Consider the following 21,100-nt stretch of genomic DNA (forward strand, 5'->3'; position numbering starts at 1 on the left):
TGTGAAGCAAACATAAGCCTAGTTAGTTACAACATAGTTAATTGGCGATTAAATTACTCACCATTGTCTCTTATATGTTATTACTTCATAAATGAATTTTATTTTACGGGCCCCAATTTGGTGTCGTACCGTGTAAACACAAAATGGCGACGTGTGCTGGAGTTACACACGCGACCTATCGTTGTAGAAAAAAAACAACGCAAGATAAACATATTTTTATTGCATATATAAGGTTTGTGTGCGCACTTGTGATGTGTGCGAAATACGCATCAGTCGGAAAGCGCACGTTAAATCTCCAAAGTAACTAACTAACTTCTGATGTCCGTGTGCGAAATACGCTACAGTCGGAAAGAGCACGTTAATCTTCTATATCAGTCAGACTTGTGATATGTTTCATTCCCGGTCGCCTTATACACGGAGTATAGGATTTTGGGTTGATTTTTAAGGCGTGTACAGGGGGGTCGTCTTATACGTGGGGTCGCCTTATACACAGCGATATACGGTACACAAGACTTATTTATTCGTGTATAATACTCACTCGTGTGTTATATGCACCCTTAATTATGAGCAATTAAATTCTGGAAAATATATCTGTTGTGTATAATACGCACAGACTTTTCTTTTGCATCATTTCAGGCTGTCGGCATAAACCACGCAATTTACCACGTGTTTACAATCTTTCAACTCATTAATTCATTAATGATGATAAATAATGGATGATTAATGATAACATATGTTTCCGTTCACAGAGACTTCGGCAGCAACGACCCCATCTCCCACAGCCCGCTGGAGAAGAAGTTAGAACAGATGATAGAGGAAGAGTTTGAGGAGTACAATTTTGACGATGTGGACGTGCAGGAGTACAACATCATCACCACGTACCCCGACCCCAAGAAACCCAACCTTCTGCAACTGTTTGACAGCCAGGGGAAAGTAAAAGATAGTGTTTCCTTGAAGAACTCTCCTGTTGTTGAAGATAGAAACACGGAAAATTCCAGTGGGAGTGCGCCTTACGTGAGGTTTCCATTTGTGTCAAACACGCTGGGAGGAAGTGCTAAGGTAAAATGTTTTTGCAGTTTGTTTAGTGCTGTGGGGTTACATCCCCATATATACGTGTCAAGATGGTGTGTATGAAGTCGGGGATCGCCCAAGGATAAGAGAGAGTGAGTGAGTGAGTTTGGTTTTTTGCCGCTTTTAGCAATATTCCAGCAATATCATGGCCGGGGACACCAGAAATGGGCTTCACACATTGTACCTATGTCGGGATTTGAACCTGGGTCTTCGGCGTGACGAGCGAACGCTTTAACCATTAGGCTACCCGACCGCCCCGATAAGAGAGAGAGTGCTTGGCGTGGTATTACAATACAAAATCGGAGATCTTCCCTGAAAGTGCACCAGATATTGTTGTATGTTTTTCCTTTTGTCTGTGAATTTTTCATTTTGTAACTGACAGATATTTTGTCCAAATGCTCAACTACTTCATATAAGGCCACTGGGGTGGTCGGGTAGCCTAGCGGTTAAAGCGTTTGCTCGTCACACTGAAGACCCAGGTTCGATTCCCGACATGGGTGCAATGTGTGAAGCCCATTTCTGGCGTCCCCCGCCATGATATTGGTCGAATATTGCTAAAAGCGGCGTAAAACCAAACTCACTCACTCACTATAAGGCCGCTGATGGATTTGTCTTCCAGCAGCGACGGGGGTTCTGTCCATTATAAATCATCAATCACTGATCTGTCTGGTCCAGATGTGATTATTAACAGGCAGTCATCAAATAGATATTGCTGAGTCAACGTTAATAAACAAACATCAACTGCAAAAAAGTACTTTAAATGATTAACACACACACCAAGCTCATCCTGACATCACTTGAGAGATAATATACATCAATGGAATTTTTGTTGTCATTTTGAATCGTTAAAATTATTTCCATTTTGTCATTATTATTGTATGATTTCATTTACATAATCTGAAACCAGGAGAATGGCATTTATAGTTTGTGTCAGGTTTCACCCATCTTCCTGAGTGAAAAGGGAGTTAACTGATGTAAAAGTCCAGTTTCCACCCTTGCCGAACAAGGCTGGAATTTCTGAGCTCGATCGTAGCGCCACCTGTGGCTATTATGGATTATGTCCCTCCTATGTCCCTCCTAGTCAGATTCCACTTCATATCACTTGCATATTTTTCAAACAAAATGGCGGCGCCCAGTGAAGACGATCTGATGGATAATCAAAATCTATATTGTGATAAATGGATAAATCGCAAAGTGCATGAAATCACCTGAAAGTCCCCAGGTTGGTTTGTTGTTTAACGCCGCACTCAGCAATATTCCAGCTATATGACGGCGGTCTGTAAATAATCGAGTCTGGACCAGACAATCCAGTGATTGACATCATGAGCATCGATCCATGCAATTGGGATCGATGACATGCATCAACCAAGTCAGCGAGCCTGACCACCTGATCCCGTTAGTCGCCTTTTACGACAAGCATAGTCGGCTTTTACGGCAAGCATGGGTTGCTGAAGACCTATTCTACCCCGGATCTTCACGGGGGACCAGCATGTGTTGCTGAAGACCTGTTCTACCCCGGATCTTCACGGGTCGAAAGTCCCCAGGACTCGCAGACTGAAAGACTTGCGTGATTCTGTGTGTTTATCATGTTTATCATGTAGAGGCCAATTCTTGTTACACACTTCTCTGATGAGTCTGTTTTTAGGAGGTCATATTACAACTTCAATTTCGTTCAACACGAATCTCTTCAAACAGAACAGGGTAGTAAATGTCATGTTTCATGTCCCGTTTAACAAAAATTAGAAATAGAAAATATTCCAGAAGTTGAAATCATTCTATATGGTCATAAAACTAGCATGACCTGTTCATGTCTTTGAAATGTCTCTGAGCTTAATTGAAAACAAATTATGTTTACTTTCTGAAATGAAATTGAATAAATTTGCATAATTGCATATCCTACTGAAAACAATCAATTTAAGTCTGTTGACAAGGCACAACATGAAGAATAAAGCCATGCAATAACCTGTGCAGCGCTGGTGAGATTAAACCCTTTTGTGATGAATCCCAGCTATATCTGCCCAGAAAAGAGGCTTAAAGGCAGGAATGTGTAATTTCTTGTTTCTTGGACTGTCTATCCTATATTTTGTAAAAGAACATAATATAGAAATCAAAATGCTATTTTAAAATTTCTATCATCTTGTTTTTTGTATTTATGTTATAACTTTATTTGAAGAGTTCTAATAGGAAATAAATCTCTAATCGGCCTAAACAAATTTATATATTTGTTTTGCTTCCTGTCGTGTATTAACCAAGCTATGTTTGTAAAACACTGAAACACATTGGTGTGCCTAAAGGGATTTCATCTGAGATACAGATCATGAACTCACAGAAGTGGCCTCATCTCTGGGGCTCATAGTAATAATAGTCATAATCGACTGTCTAAGCACAAGCGAAACTCGGAAAGAAGTGAAAAACTGTAACTGCTGTGTCCAATGTTATTGAATGCATTCTGTTTACATTTGAAATGATCCGTAAAAATTTGAATTAATCAGTATCTTGCACAAAGTCCCGCACAGGCATGAAAAGGACTTGAATTTTCAGCCTGGCCCAAAGGAGACCTTAGTTTTGAATCTGCTTTGAAACAGGCCTTAACATTTGAAAATGTTTTGAAAGGACATGAATGTGGTGACCATGGTTAAAGTAAATTACAATAATTTGTTTCTCTAAAACTTGTGGGGGCACGGATGGCCCAGTCGTCTAAGGCGCCGTGATTCGCTGTGCAGAGTTGTGTCCCTTGGGCATGCCAGAAACCTATGATTGTGGGTTCGAATCCCGGTTCGCCCCGATTTTGTTTCTAGCTTTGTCAGCACCATACTCGTGCTCGTGGGTTTCACCGAAGTGGTAAACGTCTGAGACCTGCATCACTTCGGGCTTTCCTCCCAAATTAAGCTGACACGCCGTGATATAACTGGAATACTGTTAAAAGCGGTGTTAAACCCAACTCACTCACTCACTCTAAAACTTGAAATGATTACAGTCATAATTTCATTAAAACATTATATTGAAACACTGGTGTATGGTCTTAAAAATGTTTGTGTGAAGCCCATTTCTTGTGTCCCCCGCCATGATATTGCGAGAATATTGCTAAAAGCCGCGTAAAACCATACTCACTTAGCTTACATTATTTCAAACAGTTCCAATTGTAACATTTCCTCAATAGTGCTGTTTGAAAGTCTGCTTAGCTTTTAGGGGGAACGGTATATCTGGGATTTGAAAAAACCCATAAGTTTGTTCCAGAAATGCTGAAACAGAAATAGTTGGCTTCTGGTTTGACTAAAACAAATAAAATTGTTACCTATGTGATCTAAATTGCCTGAAAAGAAACAAAAATGCACACCAAATATGTGCAATCACACATACACATGCACATGCACATGCACATGCACAAAAACACACTCTGTCCTATTATTAATGGATAGTCCCTTGGGCAACACAATATTTTGTGATTTCTTGCAAAAATCAATATTTTGTAGGTGAGAGTATTGTGTGTCCTTCAAGGAGAAGTCTTGTGAAAGCTGTGATGACATTCACTTATTGCCGATGATTGTGAGCTAAGAGACGTAGAGAATTGTTTGTATAGTGATCTGATTGAAATATAACCTATTTCAAATTATTAGGAAGAAAGTATTAAGTTTCAGAGCCGATAATGAACTTCAGAAATATGATACATTAAAATCATCTTAACAAATTCCATGGAATTGTCTGCTACTGAAAACGATGAACAATTATTGTTTCCGGACTGACTTCCAGGAATGTTGAAATAGGTCTACAGGTTGCCTTGGTTACCATGGCCTTGGGCACCAACTTCCTGCTAAATGCCACGGTATGGATTGTGCAATGAGTTATATTTACTTGAGTGATGTTGTTTGAAAATCATAGCATCTGATGCCTACATTTGTGCATTCATATTAGTCTGTCATACAGACCCTGAAACAAATATATCCAATACAGCCCATGCAAGTCTATAATGTTTGGCAAGTCTAGATTACTGCAGTGTCAGGTATCTGAAAATGAAGAAAGTCTCTGGGCTCCTTTTTATTATATTTTATAACTATAATTTAACAACTGTTTTTTTCTGTAAAATATGTTCATTAAAGAGACTAGATGTTAGTCTACATTGATATCTGTACATTGATATCTGTTTAGGAGGACAAGGGTGGCCTAGTGGATAAACTGTCTTGGAAGGTCTGGGTTTGAATCCCGACACTGCACACAGAACTGATCTGATCAGAATCAGAAAACATAAGTGTTCTCAAATATGCTGTGTCATGAGTGTCCCTGTCTCCAAATATGATGCAATTTGCTGCACAGAGTTGCGTCCCTTTGTCATGACAGGAACCTACGACCATGGGTTTGAATCCCGTGTATGCCCTGATAATGATTCAGCACCGTGTTTGATGCTTTCACCAATGTGATGAGCATCTAAGATATGCATCCATCCAGAAATTAGAAAGCAACATAATCGTCTCCTCATGTCAACAATAAATGTGTGTGTTTAAGCACTGACCCAAGTGTCTCCGCCCCTGAGATTATCAAATTGTCGGACCCTAGTACAGTGTTGAAAGAAGGCGAATAACCGTTTGCGATAACTATTTCTAAAGCCCAAAGTATCTGTAACATTTCTGTAACAATGGCCCAGTGTTCTGAAAGCACCATTATTTTCAGTGCAGAGTCACTTCCCTTAGTTGTTACAGGATCTACAGAGTGTAGTTGGTATGAACAGGTGGTTAATCTTTACTGGGAGTTACCCCTTACATGAAGCTGAAATATTTCTGTTTGGGAATAGATACTACAGAAATGTAACCCAGGTAATTTCTTTTTTCATAAATGTATCCTAGTGTGGCAATATTAATGGCGGTGAAGTATTTGGGGGTTTCAAGGTTAACACAATTGCAGCATATTGCACACGTGACCGAGTTAAGCCAAACTCAAGCTGGTTTAATGCATTGTGAAAACAGACAGGGATGTTTATGTTCCTAATACAATACATTTGTGTATACAGAAAGGTACCTGGGGTACGGTTCTGTGGTTTCTTTGCCGACAATGACCCCGAGATAATAATAGAAAATGTTTTAAAGAAGTGTTCAACCAAATATACTCTGTCACAGTTTTAGCTGAACAGCTTTGACAATTTGCATGTATGCGAGTTCTTTACCAACATTATTTGTTTCAGGGTGGCGTGTTCTACGGACATTATGGCCGCCTGTCTGACTTGTTGACCTTCAAAGGTCAAGGTATCAACATCACAGGTCAAGTTTTGCTCCTTCGATTAGGCGTAACATCAGTTGCAGAAAAGGTAAAAATAAGTTGTGTAGAAAACAGTTTATCTAAAATATGTTGTGTTGAAAATGGTATATGTAAAATAAGTTGTGTAGTAGGGTTGGGACGAGTCCAAATTTTCTACCCGGGTACCCACACCCCTATTACCCGACCCTACCCGTGTACCCGCTGTTGGTGCAAGAGATAGGTACAAAATGTCCGATTGGGAATAGTTTGACAGAAGCCCTGGCAGAGTGTATTTAGATACAAGTAGAAAACAATGTGGTCATGCATACACTGAAGTTTTTTGTCATGAAACAGTTTATCACGTGACTAACCACAGGTCCGGGTAGTCCTGTGGGTACCCGAGTCCTACTCAGTACCCACCCGACCCGAGTACCCGAGTTACCTGTCCCAGCCCTGTTTTTCATGCTACATGTAATTTTCCCTACATAATATCTTGATCAAAAACCAATAAAAACTCTTGATCAAAGGTTATTCTTACTCAAACACAACAATTTGCATTGTATGTTTTAATTTTAAAAAAATCATATGCGCTGCTCCAGAGTCAATTACTGAGCTCAGATTCCAAGTGTTTGTTGTAAGTCAATCTCACAGCCGTGTCCTAATTGGAAGAGACAAGAGTCCCTTTAAGGAACAGATATCTCTTTCATACATCCCTCTTTAGTCCTGTCAGGCCTGACCGTCTACCAATTAGCTGTGGTGTGTAAATCTCGGTGATAGACACCTATCAACCGCCTGTTTTATGTAAAGCATGTAAATAGACCAGTGATTATCGTTGTAATCAGACAGCGACACAGAGAGGTTACACGCTGTGTCCCGCCTTAATGCCTTGGCTTCCCGACTTGCGCTCCTGGACTGCAATAGGTCCTTTGTTAGATGCTCCAGGTCTGCAATAGCTCCTTTGTTAAACGCTACAGGATGGCAATAGGTCCTTTGTCACAGGCTACAAGACAGGTAGGCTGGATGCTGAGGGTCATTACGTAGGAGCGAGGAGGTTTTATGGAGCGCTGACCCAGTTCGTTTCAAGTATAGTGAACATATGATATACACACACTGGCAAACAGTCAGGTCGAAAACCATTAACATGATCTGTCGGGCCGGCTAAAAAAAGTCCTGTAATCATGTGACTGAATGGAAGCACTTGAATGAAGATAACATGTCAAAACATGTTTTGTTTGAAGAAATAAATAACCAGTTTGATATTAAAAATGTAGAGGTTATCTGATGTCTTGAACTTTTTGGTCTTATAAGTTATATGATGTAGTTTATTTACCAATAAAATTTGTGACAAATTTATTCTGGATTTTTTGAGTCGGTGTTTATAAATAAACAATTTTCATGCAGGTTAAGTGTCTTTACAGGTCAATAACAGATGATTTTGGTTTTTCTTTGACATACATAAACAATCCTATTGGTATAAAACAAAAATAAAATTGTTTTTAAACATTTGACAGATTGCTTGATTGTATTGTGTTGGTGGTCGTAGAGGTTTGTCACAAGGGATAAAACGGGATTTGAGTGAACTCAGCATTGCAGCCCACTCTGGTATTTTAATTCATTACTGTATTCAACATAATAAGCGCCCACAGCAATATTTGCTAATATATTGGCTAGTGAACAATCCCAATTAGCACCCCTTCCGATTGATGAATGTACACAAGACTTATTTATTTGTGTATAATACGTGTGTTATATGCATCCTTGATTATGGGAAATTGAATTCTGGAAAAATATATCTGTTGTTTGTAAACATTTCAGGCTGTCAGCATAAACCACAAAATTTACGATCTTTTAAATCTGTTGTTTTTCACTAAAATAATATTCTAATAAGAGCCCCCCATTTCTAATTTTTAGAGCACCCTGGGCGCTTATTATGTTGAATACGGTATATTACTGATGAACTTGAAGCGTCAGAAAAGTGATTACTAGATATATCAGGAGGCACTAAAATAATACTCTAATAAGAGCCCCTCTATTTCTAATTTTGAGAGCGCCCTGGGCACTTATTATGTCGAATACGGTATATCACTGATGAATTTGAAGCGGCAGAAAAGTGACTACTAGATAATTATGTGTGTTATGGGTATCATAACTGTGATTAAGGAATCCACTTGTTACTCTAAAGGCGTGGGTTTGATGGCAAAGAACGGCGTTAAACCGAACTCACTGACTCAATATTCCTGAACTGAAGTCACTGAAGTACATTGTAAGAAGTAGGCTGGTAGCTGTGATCAGGGAGATTGGACTGGCTGTGTTATCTTTGAGTGTGTGGAGGTGACAACAGCCGTGTTGTGGCTGGATTGTAGACTTGTACATCGAGGGAGAAGGCATTGATAACTTCAGGGTGGCGTTGTTTAAACAGGCTTGGAGCTACGACTGTTGTAAGTCTATGTTAAAGTATGGGGGTTACGATCACCTTAGTGCTACGACTGTCGGAAGTCTAGGTTAAGGTATGGAGTTACGATCACCTCAACACTAAGAATATTGTAAGTCTACGTGTAGGTATGGGAGTTACGATCAACTTAGCTCTGCGACTGTTTTAAGTCTATGTTAAGGTATGGGAGTTACGATCACCTTAGTGCTACGACTGTCGGAAGTCTAGGTTAAGGTATGGAGTTACGATCACCTCAGCACTAAGAATATTGTAAGTCTACGTGTAGGTATGGGAGTTACGATCAACTTAGCTCTGCGACTGTTTTAGGTCTATGTTAAGGTATGGGAGTTACGATCACCTTAGTGCTACGACTGTCGGAAGTCTAGGTTAAGGTATGGAGTTACGATCACCTCAGCACTAAGAATATCATAAGTCTATGTTAAGGTATGCGAGTTATGATCAACATAGCACTACGACTGTCGTAAGTCTATGTTATGTTATGGGAGTTACGATCACCTCAGGACTAAGAATATCATAAGTCTATGCTAAGGTATGGGAGTTACGATCAACTTAGCACTACAACTGTCGTAAGTCTATGTTATGTTATGGGAGTTACGATCTCCTTAGCACTAAGAATATCGTAAGTCTACGTTGCTCTGTACAAGGGCACCCTGGTGTGTCCTGCCCTGCACAATGGAGAGTTGTTTCTGTTAATATTGACACTGAGAAATCATTTTTTACAAGAGATGTTTTTTATGTTTTGTTTGTGGTCATTGGTGAAAAAAGATCATTATAAATAAATGCATCAATTAGATATATATTAGGGGCAGTCGGGTAGCCTAGTCGGGTAGCCTTGTGGTTGAAGGGTTAGCTATTATTGAATTCTAATCAAGATATAGAAGATAACTATGTAATATGGCTTTGTGCTTCATTGATCTTGTTTATCACTTGCATGTATTTATTTAGATTTAACATTAATTATAACATTGTTCTGTTTGTCCCATAATAGTTCCCTGTGAACAATATACAAAAAAATACAGGAGTCGATGACGAGATCTTGTGGATCAGGCAGATCGTCTCCCCTAACCTTTTAAATCTGGATCTGCACATTTTGTCATAAATATTGTGTTTGTCATCGTACGTCAGTGACATGGATCACAGCTCATGCATTCTGTCCTGATTCGGATGGTCCAGATTTAATCAGTGTGTAAAATAATTTTTCCTCCCAACTAGCCAAGTGGGCTGGAGATTACTGTATTCAACGTAATAAGTGCCCCGCTCTAATAAGCGCCCACAGCGATATTTTCCAATATATTGGCTAGTGAACAATCCCAATTAGCACCCATCCGACTGATCAATGTACACAATTTGTGTACATTTATTCGTGTATAATACGCACTCGTGTGTTACATGCACCCTTAATTACGGGCAATTAAATTCTGGAAAAATAAATCTGTCGTGTATAATACGCACAGACTTTTCATTTGTATCATTTCAGGCTGACAGCAGAAACCATAAAATTTACAATCTTTCACCAAAATTATATTCTAATAAGATCCCCCTATTTCTAATTTCGAGAGCGCCCTGGGCGCTTATTACGTTGAATACGGTAAATGTAATTTTACAGTTTCAGGCATACCTTTGTAACTACTTGCTCGAGTAAACAATCATCATCATTTTCTCAGATTTATTTCACTCCATGTCTTTAACATTTTTGGTTTTATGATCACAAAGGTAGCTATTGTTCACAGGTAAACATGTCACATATCGCTGTTGAATTTAACCTTGTCAGTGTGGCAATGAATGCATTTTTTGACTGTTAGTAGGTAGGAATAAATTTACCCATCTGGACAGATATGTTACGAGACAGTGGTCAGGCAGCTATTTCGGACTCTGTATTGGTCACTCACTGTAATATTGACCAATCATGTTTTGTTCTTCCAGCTCCAGGTGGCCCAAGATGCTGGGGTGGCTGGGGTGCTGCTGTACTGGGACCCCCTGGACAAGGAATTGGCAGCCCCACATAATGCTTCCTTCATCCCCTATGCTTCAGCAGGATGTGGTGAGACAAACTTTTGATCATTTTATGTGACCACAAGTGACAGTTCACTATCGATTTCTTGAATTAATTTAAATTCATTGTCTTGTACAATAACCTCTACTCCTATTTAAGGAGTGACACTAGTGGCCCCCTTGTGAACACCGAGCTATTGGGTTCAAATCCCAGATCTGTGTTACCATTCTGTGTCTGTATCATGACTGTGCCATGGTTTTCACCAAAGTGTAGTTCTAAGGTGAGACATTAGTGGCCCTCCTGATTTGGACTTGTGAACTTTTGAACTGGTCCCTAAGCTATAATAAACTAACTCCAGTCCAATGTTGTTTAAAAGTAATGTTTTTACGATGTTCCAGATCGGTCCAGCTTGTTCACCGTACCCACCCAGACAATCTCAACCAACATGGCCGCCAAGTTTCTGAGAGAGCTGCGAGGAGCTTCAGTGCCTACGACATGGAAGGGAGGATTCAATACCACGTACAGATATGGAGCAGGTAAATAATCCAAGGTGTACACACTGGGACACTGTACGAAAGACCATGCGACATACAGTATTATCTTTTTAGGCTTTCACATTTTTTTGCTTTCTTTACGGACCCTCTGACCTCATAAATAGAAAATTCGGAAACAAATAAATAAGACTGACAAGGTTTTTTTTATACCATCGATCCTAAAGTTCACTTTGAAAATAAGGATTTTTATTTGACGAAAACTGAAATTTTGTCATGTTAATGTTAAACACTATCATCTGTCAGACAAGTTCATGGAACAGAAATGTCGTCAGATTTTAGATTTCTAATATTTATATCCCGTGTCAGCAGGCATCTCATTATCAGCTACTTGAAAGAAATTGGTCTATGATAAATTTTAAATATGTATGTGAATTATTAAATGCTTGTTTTAAAATTTGGTGTGATGCTATTATCAACTGACATTATTGAAGGCTCTGTCCAGGAGGTTAAAGTACCCTAAAATTATTGTGTGACACGTAATTCCTATCATAATCGATGTAACTATCATCAACCAGTGTTATAAGCCAACTCATTGCTGAGTATTTTTTAATATTGGCTAGTATTATGCACAACCACCAGTGGCTAAAGTGATGACGTAAATCCTGCTGGGGTATCATGCAGGAAGCCGAGGTACTGTCAGTCCCCATGGTCCCCAGCGAGGTGGCCTAGCTTTGGTTACTGGTGGCCTATAGCCCTTGTTTTAAAACTGTATATATAATATTGTTATGCTCATTATGTTTCATAAATTGTTTTTAAATTTAGTATGCTCAAATATGTTTCATAAATTGTTTTTAAAAATAACTTTGCATAAATGACTCACTTGTGAATATATTAACTTAGTCTCGTCACTATTTGGCTGAAATAATACCGATGCAACATTAAATTTCAACTCACTCACTCACTAATATTTATAAGGATCCACACTAGGCCTTTTTATTATATGACCTACCAAATCAAATAAAACTTTAAGATGATTAAAAAATCCTGTACGATGCACCATCTTTTTTTTGACCAACCGACTGAAATTTTTACCATCAGAATCTGTAAATATCTGGGCCCACTTGCACAAAATGATCTTAGTGCTAAGACTATTGTAAGCCTATGCTAAAGTATGGGAACTACGATCATCTTAGCGCTAAGATCGCTTTGTGCAAGTGGGCCCTGGCCTTAGTAACAGATTGAATTGGTTTCTATTATCTCTTCACACATGAAATTGGTAGTAGGATAATAAATCTCTCTCGACGCCAATTTGCACAACCCTGCAGGGATTCTCGGTTAATCTCCAGTTCTTGATCCAACTGACTGTGGTCGGCCTGTAATATTGCAGACTGTGTACAGTATAAAAGAACACTCACTTTTTCCAATAAAAGAAATTTCTATATTTCTTACTTGTCTTACTTGTACCTCATTGAAATCCACCTGTAAACCTTTCTTGTAGCCTATGTCAATATTGTGTACATATCTTTTACAAGTAGGCTCACTGTTTGACATTGAATTATGACATTTTCAAACTGCTGTTTTCGTAACTCTTTCTGTGGCGGGGGCAGAGTCGTCTAAGGCGCCGCGATTCATTGAGTTGTGTCCCTTGGGCACGCCAGAAACCTATGATTGTGGGTTCGAATCCCGGTTCGCCCCGATTATGTTTCTAGCTTTGTCAGCACCATACCTGTGCTCGTGGGTTTCACCGAAGTTGTAAACGTCTGACACCTGCATCACTTCGGGCTTTCCTCCCACATTAAGCTGACACACCTGATGTAACTAGAATACTGTTAAAAGCGGCGTTTAACCCAACTCACTCACTTTCTGTGTCAATTACTGTGTTTGCCTTAGTCTAGGGTTATCTCCCTTTAACTGAATGTAAATAATTATGAACCAACTATTTTTCAGCTTTCATTTTGATGATGCAATTTCTTCATACTTTTTCCCAGTATTTAATAACTACTGTTTATTTTTTACAGGCAACTTTACAGTGAAGATTACAACATTTAACAAGAGGAAAGAAGTGTTTATAAGGAATGTTGTCGGCAAACTTAGTGGATATTCAGAGCCTGGTAAGTCTTGAAAAACAACTCAAATGATCTTATACAACTCTCTTCTGTATTTTATGAACCAAAATATTTGTATTTTTAAAATGATATGATGCCATTATTTGAGCTTTGTCACAATTTGAGTCACTTTTCCAGGGAAAAAAGAAAAAGAAAAAAAAAGACCCTTGAAGATTCCGCGGTAGAATAGGTCTTCAGCAACCCATACTTGCCATAAAAGCCGACTATGCTTGTCGTAAAAGGCGACTAACGGGATCAGGTGGTCAGGCTCTCTGACTTGGTTGATGCATGTCATCGATCCCAATTGCGTGGATCGATGCTCGTGATATTAATCACTGGATTGTCTGGTCCAGACTCGATTATTTACAGACCGCCGTCATATAGCTGGAATATTGCTGAGTGCGGCATTAAACAACAAACCAACCAACCCACCAACCAGGAAAAAAAATGAATGATTTGTAAGTAGGCCAGGATTGGATTACTCTGGTCAACATTAATAATAAAGTTAATTGTTATATATTATTGTGATGTTTGTCAACACTGAAAATAATAATGAATAATGAATGAATATAACAATGTATTCATTAATGCTCACTCTCACTAGACAACTACGTGATTGTTGGAGCTCCCCGATCCTCCTTCCCAGGATCCTCTACTGATGCTCTCGTCTCCACGGCCCTGCTGCGGCAGATCGCGTGGAGCTTACAATACAAGAAGACCGACCAATGGAAACCAAGGCGTGGGATAAAGCTCATATCGTGGGGAGGGTCGGAATTCTCTAATGCTGGGATGAGAGAGTACATCAAGGTAGGATCAAGACTTTATCATGTTCCAGTCATATCTGTATTAAATATTTGTTCCCTAGCAACCTATGCTTGTTGTCCGCGTTGACCTTGTGAATTGGGTGGTCTGGATCAGCGACATGGTTCATTGCAGTTCATCGAACTGTGATGGTGTGGATTGATGCTCATTGTATCAATCACTGGTTATTATTTACAGGAAGTCATATGCTGGAATACTGCTTAGTGCGGCAATTAACAACAAACTTCACTCACTCACTTTCTGTTAGTAAATGTCATCACTTCGGGTTTTCCTCCAACATTGGAACGCTGTTATATAACTTGAATACTGTTCAAAGTGGCGTTAAACTGAACTCTCTTACTTATTTTACAGTAGGGGTTGTGACTCACTCACTCACTCACTCACTCACTCACTCACTCACTTACTGGCATACATGCAGGGGATATGGTCATCACTCACTCACTCACCCACCCAAACACCCACTCACTCACTCCTTCACTCACTCACTCACTGGCATATATGCAGGGGATATGTCATCACTCACTCACTCACTCACCCACCAAAACACCCACTCACTCACTCCTTCACTCACTCCTTCACTCCTTCACTCACTCACTCACTCACCCACCCACCCACCCACCCACCCACTCACTCACTTACTGGCATATATGCAGGGGTATAGACATCATCTGGTCTATCTGTTAAGCATAACTTGAAAACTGAGAAAGATAATTAACCAGGGGCTGAAGTGGTGCCTTTTGCTATTGTTGGGGCCGGGGGATTTGTCATCTTCTGATGACTCTTGTCTACAAGTGCTTTAAAGACACCTGAAGGATTCTGATGTTTTTGTTCCAGGCCAATGTGCACCTCCTTAGCAGGAGAGCTGTTGCCTATTTCGATCTAAGTGAACTCGCCACGGGGAACAAGACCATCATCGCCACAGTCACGCCAGCGTTGAGGAAGTTGCTCAACACCGCCGCTCACAGGGTAGGTCACACATCTCCCTTTGTTCCCCTCAGCTATTCCAGGACTGACTGGTTCTAGGCAACTGATCTTGTGCTCAAAGTCCAGAGCCCACTTGCATAAAGCGATCTTAGCGCTAAGATGATTGTAACTCCCATATTTTAACATAGGCTTACGATAGTCTTAGCACAAAGCTAAGATGATCGTAACTCCCATATTTTAATATAGGGTTACGATAGTCTTAGCACAAAGCTAAGATGATCGTAACTCCCATATTTTAACATAGGCTTATGATAGTCTTAGCACTAAGATGGCTTTGTGCATGTGGGCCCAGGTTAACTCTGATTAATAAGTCGGTCGGTACTCTTTTAATGTCTGCTGAATTTGAGTTGGTTGGATTTCCATAAATCAGTTTGTAGCTCCAGCTAACTACTCTTTTGCATCCGAAGGATAAACAGATGCTACATACAACATTTCATGTACAATCAATTAAAACTTCCAGCCTCCAGTCAGTTAAAGGGAGACAATCCAGCTCATGACTGCAGTCTTGTGAAGATTCTATGTTAGAATTGGGTGGTCAGGCTCGCTGACTTGGTTGATGCTTGTCATCGTGTCCCAATTGTGTAGATCGATGCTCATGATGTCAATCACTTGATTGTCTGATCCAGATTCAAATATTTACAATCCGGTGTCATATTGCTGAGTGCAGTGTTTAACAACAAATCATTTTTTATTTTATTTTTTATTTTCCCTTTTTATTCATCTCAGCAAGTACAGCATTTATATATACATGTCATGTCAATACAATTGTGGTACATGGTTTTCATAAAATGTACATCTTTCCAACAAACAAATCATGACTGCAACACCCATCACTCCGACATTTTCTGTTTAAAACAGAACGACTGAAGTGAAAAAATGTCAATTTGACGGAATTATTTTCAGTTGTAGTCATTTACTTATTTCTTCATGGGTTGGGGGCGGTCGGGTAGCCTAGTGGTTAAAGCGTTCGCACGTCACGCCGAAGACCCGGGTTTGATTCCCGACATGGGTACAATGTGTGAAGCCCATTTCTGGTGTCCCCCGCCGTGATATTGCTGGAATATTGCTAAAAGCGACGTAAAACCAAACTCACTCACTCACTCTTCATGGGTTGTCATTCCTGTGTACTGTGGGAAATAAATATCTGTTCAATGGAATTGCCTTCAATTTTCAATATACTTTTTTTTCTCCACAGGTTCCCAATCCCTTGAATCCAGAGACCATGATCCTTGAGGACTGGGACAGAAAGTCCGCTGAAAGCCCCTCACACTGGTCTCCGTTCAAACTGTACACACAGGATGCCACACGCCACCCCTTCCTTCATCTCGTGGGGGTCCCCGAGCTTCACCTCCAGTTTGTGGGAAGGAGCAGCGAGGTGAGCGTACTACTCAACGTTTGGTAGGGATACAGAGAGTCTCACCCAAGTGTGTTTTCATATCCAATATTAGGTGAAGGTGAAATTGGGTTAACGTCGCATCCAAGATTATTGCACTTATAAAGCGACGTGTGTGTGTGTGGTTGCTTGTACTAGTCCGGACTGATGCCGATTTATAGTGCTAGCTCACTGAGATACCATGGCGCAGTTTAGTATGAATACCCCACCCAGACACAGTATACTGACTCCGAGCCGACCAGTCCTTGTTTTAGCCCCTTAATGCCGAGCGCCAGACAGGGCAACAACAAGTACCAGTTTTTAACGTCTTTTGGAATGACGCGGCCGGGGATCGAACCCCAGACCTTCAGCTCTCCGGGCGGATGCTCTACCACTGGACCACGGAGTCGGTCATATCCAATATTAACACTAGTTGATAAAGGATTACAACCTCTTAGGCTTGTCGAGAAGTTTAACTTTTATCCTCAAGAGTTGGGTAGTTTATGTCCATGACACATGGGTGAAATTCTGTTTATCATGCAAACTCATTCCATAAACCTATTATTTACATAGCCGTGCAATGTATAAAATTCCCCCCATTTTCATTTAGACAATAACAATGTGCAAGAACAAACCTAATTCTAGAAGTTTAGTTAAAACCTACCTCCCTCTTTCCCTCCTTCCTTCCTTCCCTCACTCACTCACTCAATTGTTTTCAGACTCCTGGAAACATAGATGACATGAGAGAGCTTGATAGTCGCCACCACTTCAAATACCACATTGCCGTGAGCCGTGTTGTCACCATGGCGATGCTGAGGCTTGTTGACGACTACGTGCTGCCATACTCCATCAACGACTACGCACAGACTCTACACGTGGCAGTGTGGCAGACATCCGAGGCAATCAAGGAATGTTCCGATGAATTTAGAGATCTAGGTAATTTATTCACTCTAAAAAGCTGATCAAGAATCGGTTACAAATGCATTATTAAGTAGATCTATCTTTGGAATTAAAGATGCCTTGTCTGCTAGAGTCATCTGTAGGTTATTTATCATCAGCAGTCAGGTGTGGCAAGGACTAACCCAGGGCTTGTAGTGAGTGAGTTGGGTGTCACACCGCTTTTAACAGTATTTCAGTTATGTCGCGGCGTGTAAGCTTTATGTTGGAGGAAAGCCCTAAGTGATGCAGGTCTTAGACATTTACCACTTCGGTGAAACCCACGAGCACGGGTATGGTGCTGATTAACCAAGAAACATAATCAGGGTGAACCGGGATTCGAACCCACAATCATAGGTTTCTGGCCCAAGGGACGCAACTCTGCACAGCGAATCGCGGCACCTTAGACGACTAGGCCACCCGTGCCTGCCCCCCCAAGGGCTTGTAAATGGAATGCACTCTAGTGACTTATATACCACCATCTCTGCTCAGGTCCACGTGATGATATATGCTACTCAAAAGAAGTTGAGGGTCACAGAATCTATTGATATTTTGTTAAAATACAAAATTATAGTATCGTGGCAATTGCTGAGCCGGAAGATGCTTGAAGATGGTAATTGGCAAGGAGTCATTCAATCATAAATTGCAGAGTCTTGCATCATTTTAGGACATCCTCTCTCAGTAAGTTGAAGGGGCGGTAGGGTAGCCCTGTGGTTAAAGCGTTCCCTCGTCATGTCTCGTCAGAATTATAGTATTGTGGCAATTGCTGAGCCATACGATTCTGGCAGATGCTGGACGACGCTCACTGGCAGTCATTCAGTCATACATGTCCTCATCTCCTCATCCCTCAGTCAGCTGACGGGCCATCCTCGCTCAGTAAGCTGATGGGGCGGGAGGGTAGCCTAGTGGTTAAAGCGTTGGCTCATCACACCGAAGGCCCAGATTCGATTCCCTACATGGAGACCCGTGAAGACTCCGGTTTGAATAGGTCTTCAGCAACCCATGCTTGCCGTAAAAGGTGACTATGCTTGTCGTAAGAGGCGACTAACCGGATCGGGTGGTCAGGCTCGCTGACTTGGTTGATGCGTGTCATCAATCCCAATTGCATGGATTGATGCTCATGATATCAATTACTGGATTGTCTGGTCCAGACTCGATTATTTTACAGACAGCCGTCATATAGCTGGAATATTTCTGAGTGCAGCGTTAAACAACCAACCAACCAACCAACCCTACATGGGTATAATGTGTGAAGCCAATTTCTGGTGTCCCCCACCGTGATATTGCTGGAATATTGCTAAAAGCGGCCGAATACCATACTCACTCACTCAGTAAGCTGACAAGCCGTGATTAACTGGAATACTGTTCAAATGGGCGTTAAACCCACCTCACTCACTCACTGAATAATTCGTTCATACTTCCAGCACCTGAGCTGACCGTCACAGACCTTCTGACAGAGACAACCACAGCGTTCGAGGACCTCATCCAGATCTACCGCAAAAACCAGGACATCCTCGGGGTGAAATCAGTCAACGAAGTTAAGATGTTGTTTGAGCGAATATTTGTAACCGATTACTCAGGAAAACGGTAAGAAAGACCACGTAGACAGGTGTTTTCAACACAGCAATAATAATCCTTCAATATCATTGTTACTGGGACAATTTTTATTTTATTTTTGTGTTTCTCTTTGCTTGATCATTTTTTGTTTCTGTCCACTCCAAGTAAAGTTATTCTCTCCAAATTTTATTTTTGTGAGTTAAAGTAGAATCCTGAATAGAATCTTATGTGTATGTTTGTCTTCTGTGTGAACAACAAATTGAAATTGCCCTTATGGAAAAAAAGACAAGTGAATTGAAACGTATATGTTTATTATATTTTTTTCACATTTATTTCAATAGTCGTTTTATCAATTGGGGGATGGCTGGCCCAGTCGTGTAAGGCACTGCAATTAGCTGTGCAGAGTTGCCTCCCTTGGGCAAGCCAGAAACCTATGATTTTGGGTTCAAATCCTGGTTCGCCATGGTTATGTTTCTAGGTTTGTCAGCATCATACCCGTGCCCGTGGGTTTCACCGAAGTGGTAAAGGTCTGAGACCTGCATCACTTCAGGCTTTTCTCCCACATTAAGCTGACACGCCGTGATATACGCAAATCCTGTTAAAAGTGGCATAAACCCAACTCATTCACTCAGTGATATAATTTGTTTATTTCTGATTTCAGGTTTTCAACCCATCACGTCTTGTATCCAGCTCTTCACGACGACAGCAGTATTGAACATGCTCAAGAATTATGTCGAGTTGCCAAGGAGACTAATAAGTGGGATAAAGTGGATAAATTTCAACAAAAACTCTACAGGGTCTTACACGAAGCCCTCAGAAGTTTGCGAATGAATGAGTGAAAGTATTTCATCTGCATGTCGCGCATGCATGGGATAGTGCAATTACCTCCCTTGGCAGGAGCTCTTCTGCAATGAAGTTACTATTATCAGTCAATATCTGATCAGAGAAGAAGCTGTCAAGCAGACGATCTGATTGGAAGGAGTTATTTATATACCGGTAACCAGACCAGTGAACGTATTTGCACGTGATATGTGGATACTGTTGGTATGAACGTGGTATTCTTCAACAAGGATTATTTACCCAGAAATATTCATGATGGAATGATGGAATATTAAGATGACAATCAGTTTTACAATGTCTCAAGGAGGACTCCATCTTGTACTGTTTACCCAACAGCTGATAATAACTTACTGCGACAAGACTTGCAAGGAATCTCTCATTTAATCTCATTCTTGGACCTGGAAAGGAAGACTGCACCCTGGACGGATATTGGATCTGTATTGTTGAATGACAAAAGTGCGAATCTGTTAGTGCGCATATTTTCATGGTTATCCTATAGAGAGAATAGAATGCCTACTCAGCCATGGTTAAATGAATGGTTATTTAGATTAGGGGAAAGACCTTCGTGTGCCTCTTTGTGAAGGAGTATCATGGCCCGTTCAAACCCTGTGGAGTTGGGTTCAAACCCAGACTAAGAGCGAACACATGAACCTTTGGGATACTCCCTCTGGCCTGCTAAAAGTGACTGGTCACAACTGTAATTGACAGGACACAGTTTTCCTGTATTTTTTTAATGTCTTCTGTCTCATGTGACACCGTGTTTATCGACTCCATGTGTATATATTCATGTGAAGAAGGTGCTAATCCCTCGGGGTCCACACATGTCAAAACAATTTTGACGGAGTGTTCATCTTCACATTTTGAACTACATGCCATAATTGTGTTGTACAAATGATTATTACATCCTTCAGTCTGTTGTCCTTTCATGTCCGTCATTTACCCCGCTTAGCTTCCTGCTGTTTCACAATACAGACAAAGGCACTGACCTCACCCTAACTAGATCCCAGACTAACCAGATTCCACCCTTACCCCACCCTAACCAGATCACGTCCCTACCAGATCCCAGACTAGCCAGACCCCACCCTTACCCGACCCTAACCAGATCGCGTCCCTACCAGATCCCAGACTAGCCAGACCCCACCCTAACCCCACCCTAACCAGATCGCGTCCCTAGCAGATCCCAGGCTAACCAGACCCCACCCTAACCAGATCGCATCCCTACCAGATCCCAGACTAACCAGATTCCAC

The 21,100-nt window shown here is 40.8% G+C and overlaps 1 protein-coding gene across 1 annotated transcript in view; it reads left to right on the top strand.

The window, feature by feature from the left end:
* The window catches only part of LOC124144027 (aminopeptidase NAALADL1-like), a 62,465-nt gene extending 41,697 nt beyond the window's left edge, over positions 1-20,768 (top strand). The window contains exons 2-12 of the mRNA XM_046513238.2: positions 750-1,059; positions 6,245-6,367; positions 10,673-10,790; positions 11,141-11,278; positions 13,255-13,347; positions 13,946-14,148; positions 14,998-15,129; positions 16,343-16,522; positions 17,239-17,455; positions 18,880-19,042; positions 19,674-20,768. Coding sequence (XP_046369194.2) covers positions 750-1,059; positions 6,245-6,367; positions 10,673-10,790; positions 11,141-11,278; positions 13,255-13,347; positions 13,946-14,148; positions 14,998-15,129; positions 16,343-16,522; positions 17,239-17,455; positions 18,880-19,042; positions 19,674-19,851 — 1,855 coding nt within the window. The 3' untranslated portion in view covers positions 19,852-20,768. The remainder of the gene's footprint in view (positions 1-749; positions 1,060-6,244; positions 6,368-10,672; positions 10,791-11,140; positions 11,279-13,254; positions 13,348-13,945; positions 14,149-14,997; positions 15,130-16,342; positions 16,523-17,238; positions 17,456-18,879; positions 19,043-19,673) is intronic.
* The last annotated feature ends 332 nt before the right edge of the window (positions 20,769-21,100 follow it).

Source organism: Haliotis rufescens, unplaced genomic scaffold, assembly GCF_023055435.1.
Source record: "Haliotis rufescens isolate VD_foot unplaced genomic scaffold, xgHalRufe1.0.p SCAF_110, whole genome shotgun sequence".
Lineage (NCBI taxonomy): Eukaryota > Metazoa > Mollusca > Gastropoda > Lepetellida > Haliotidae > Haliotis > Haliotis rufescens.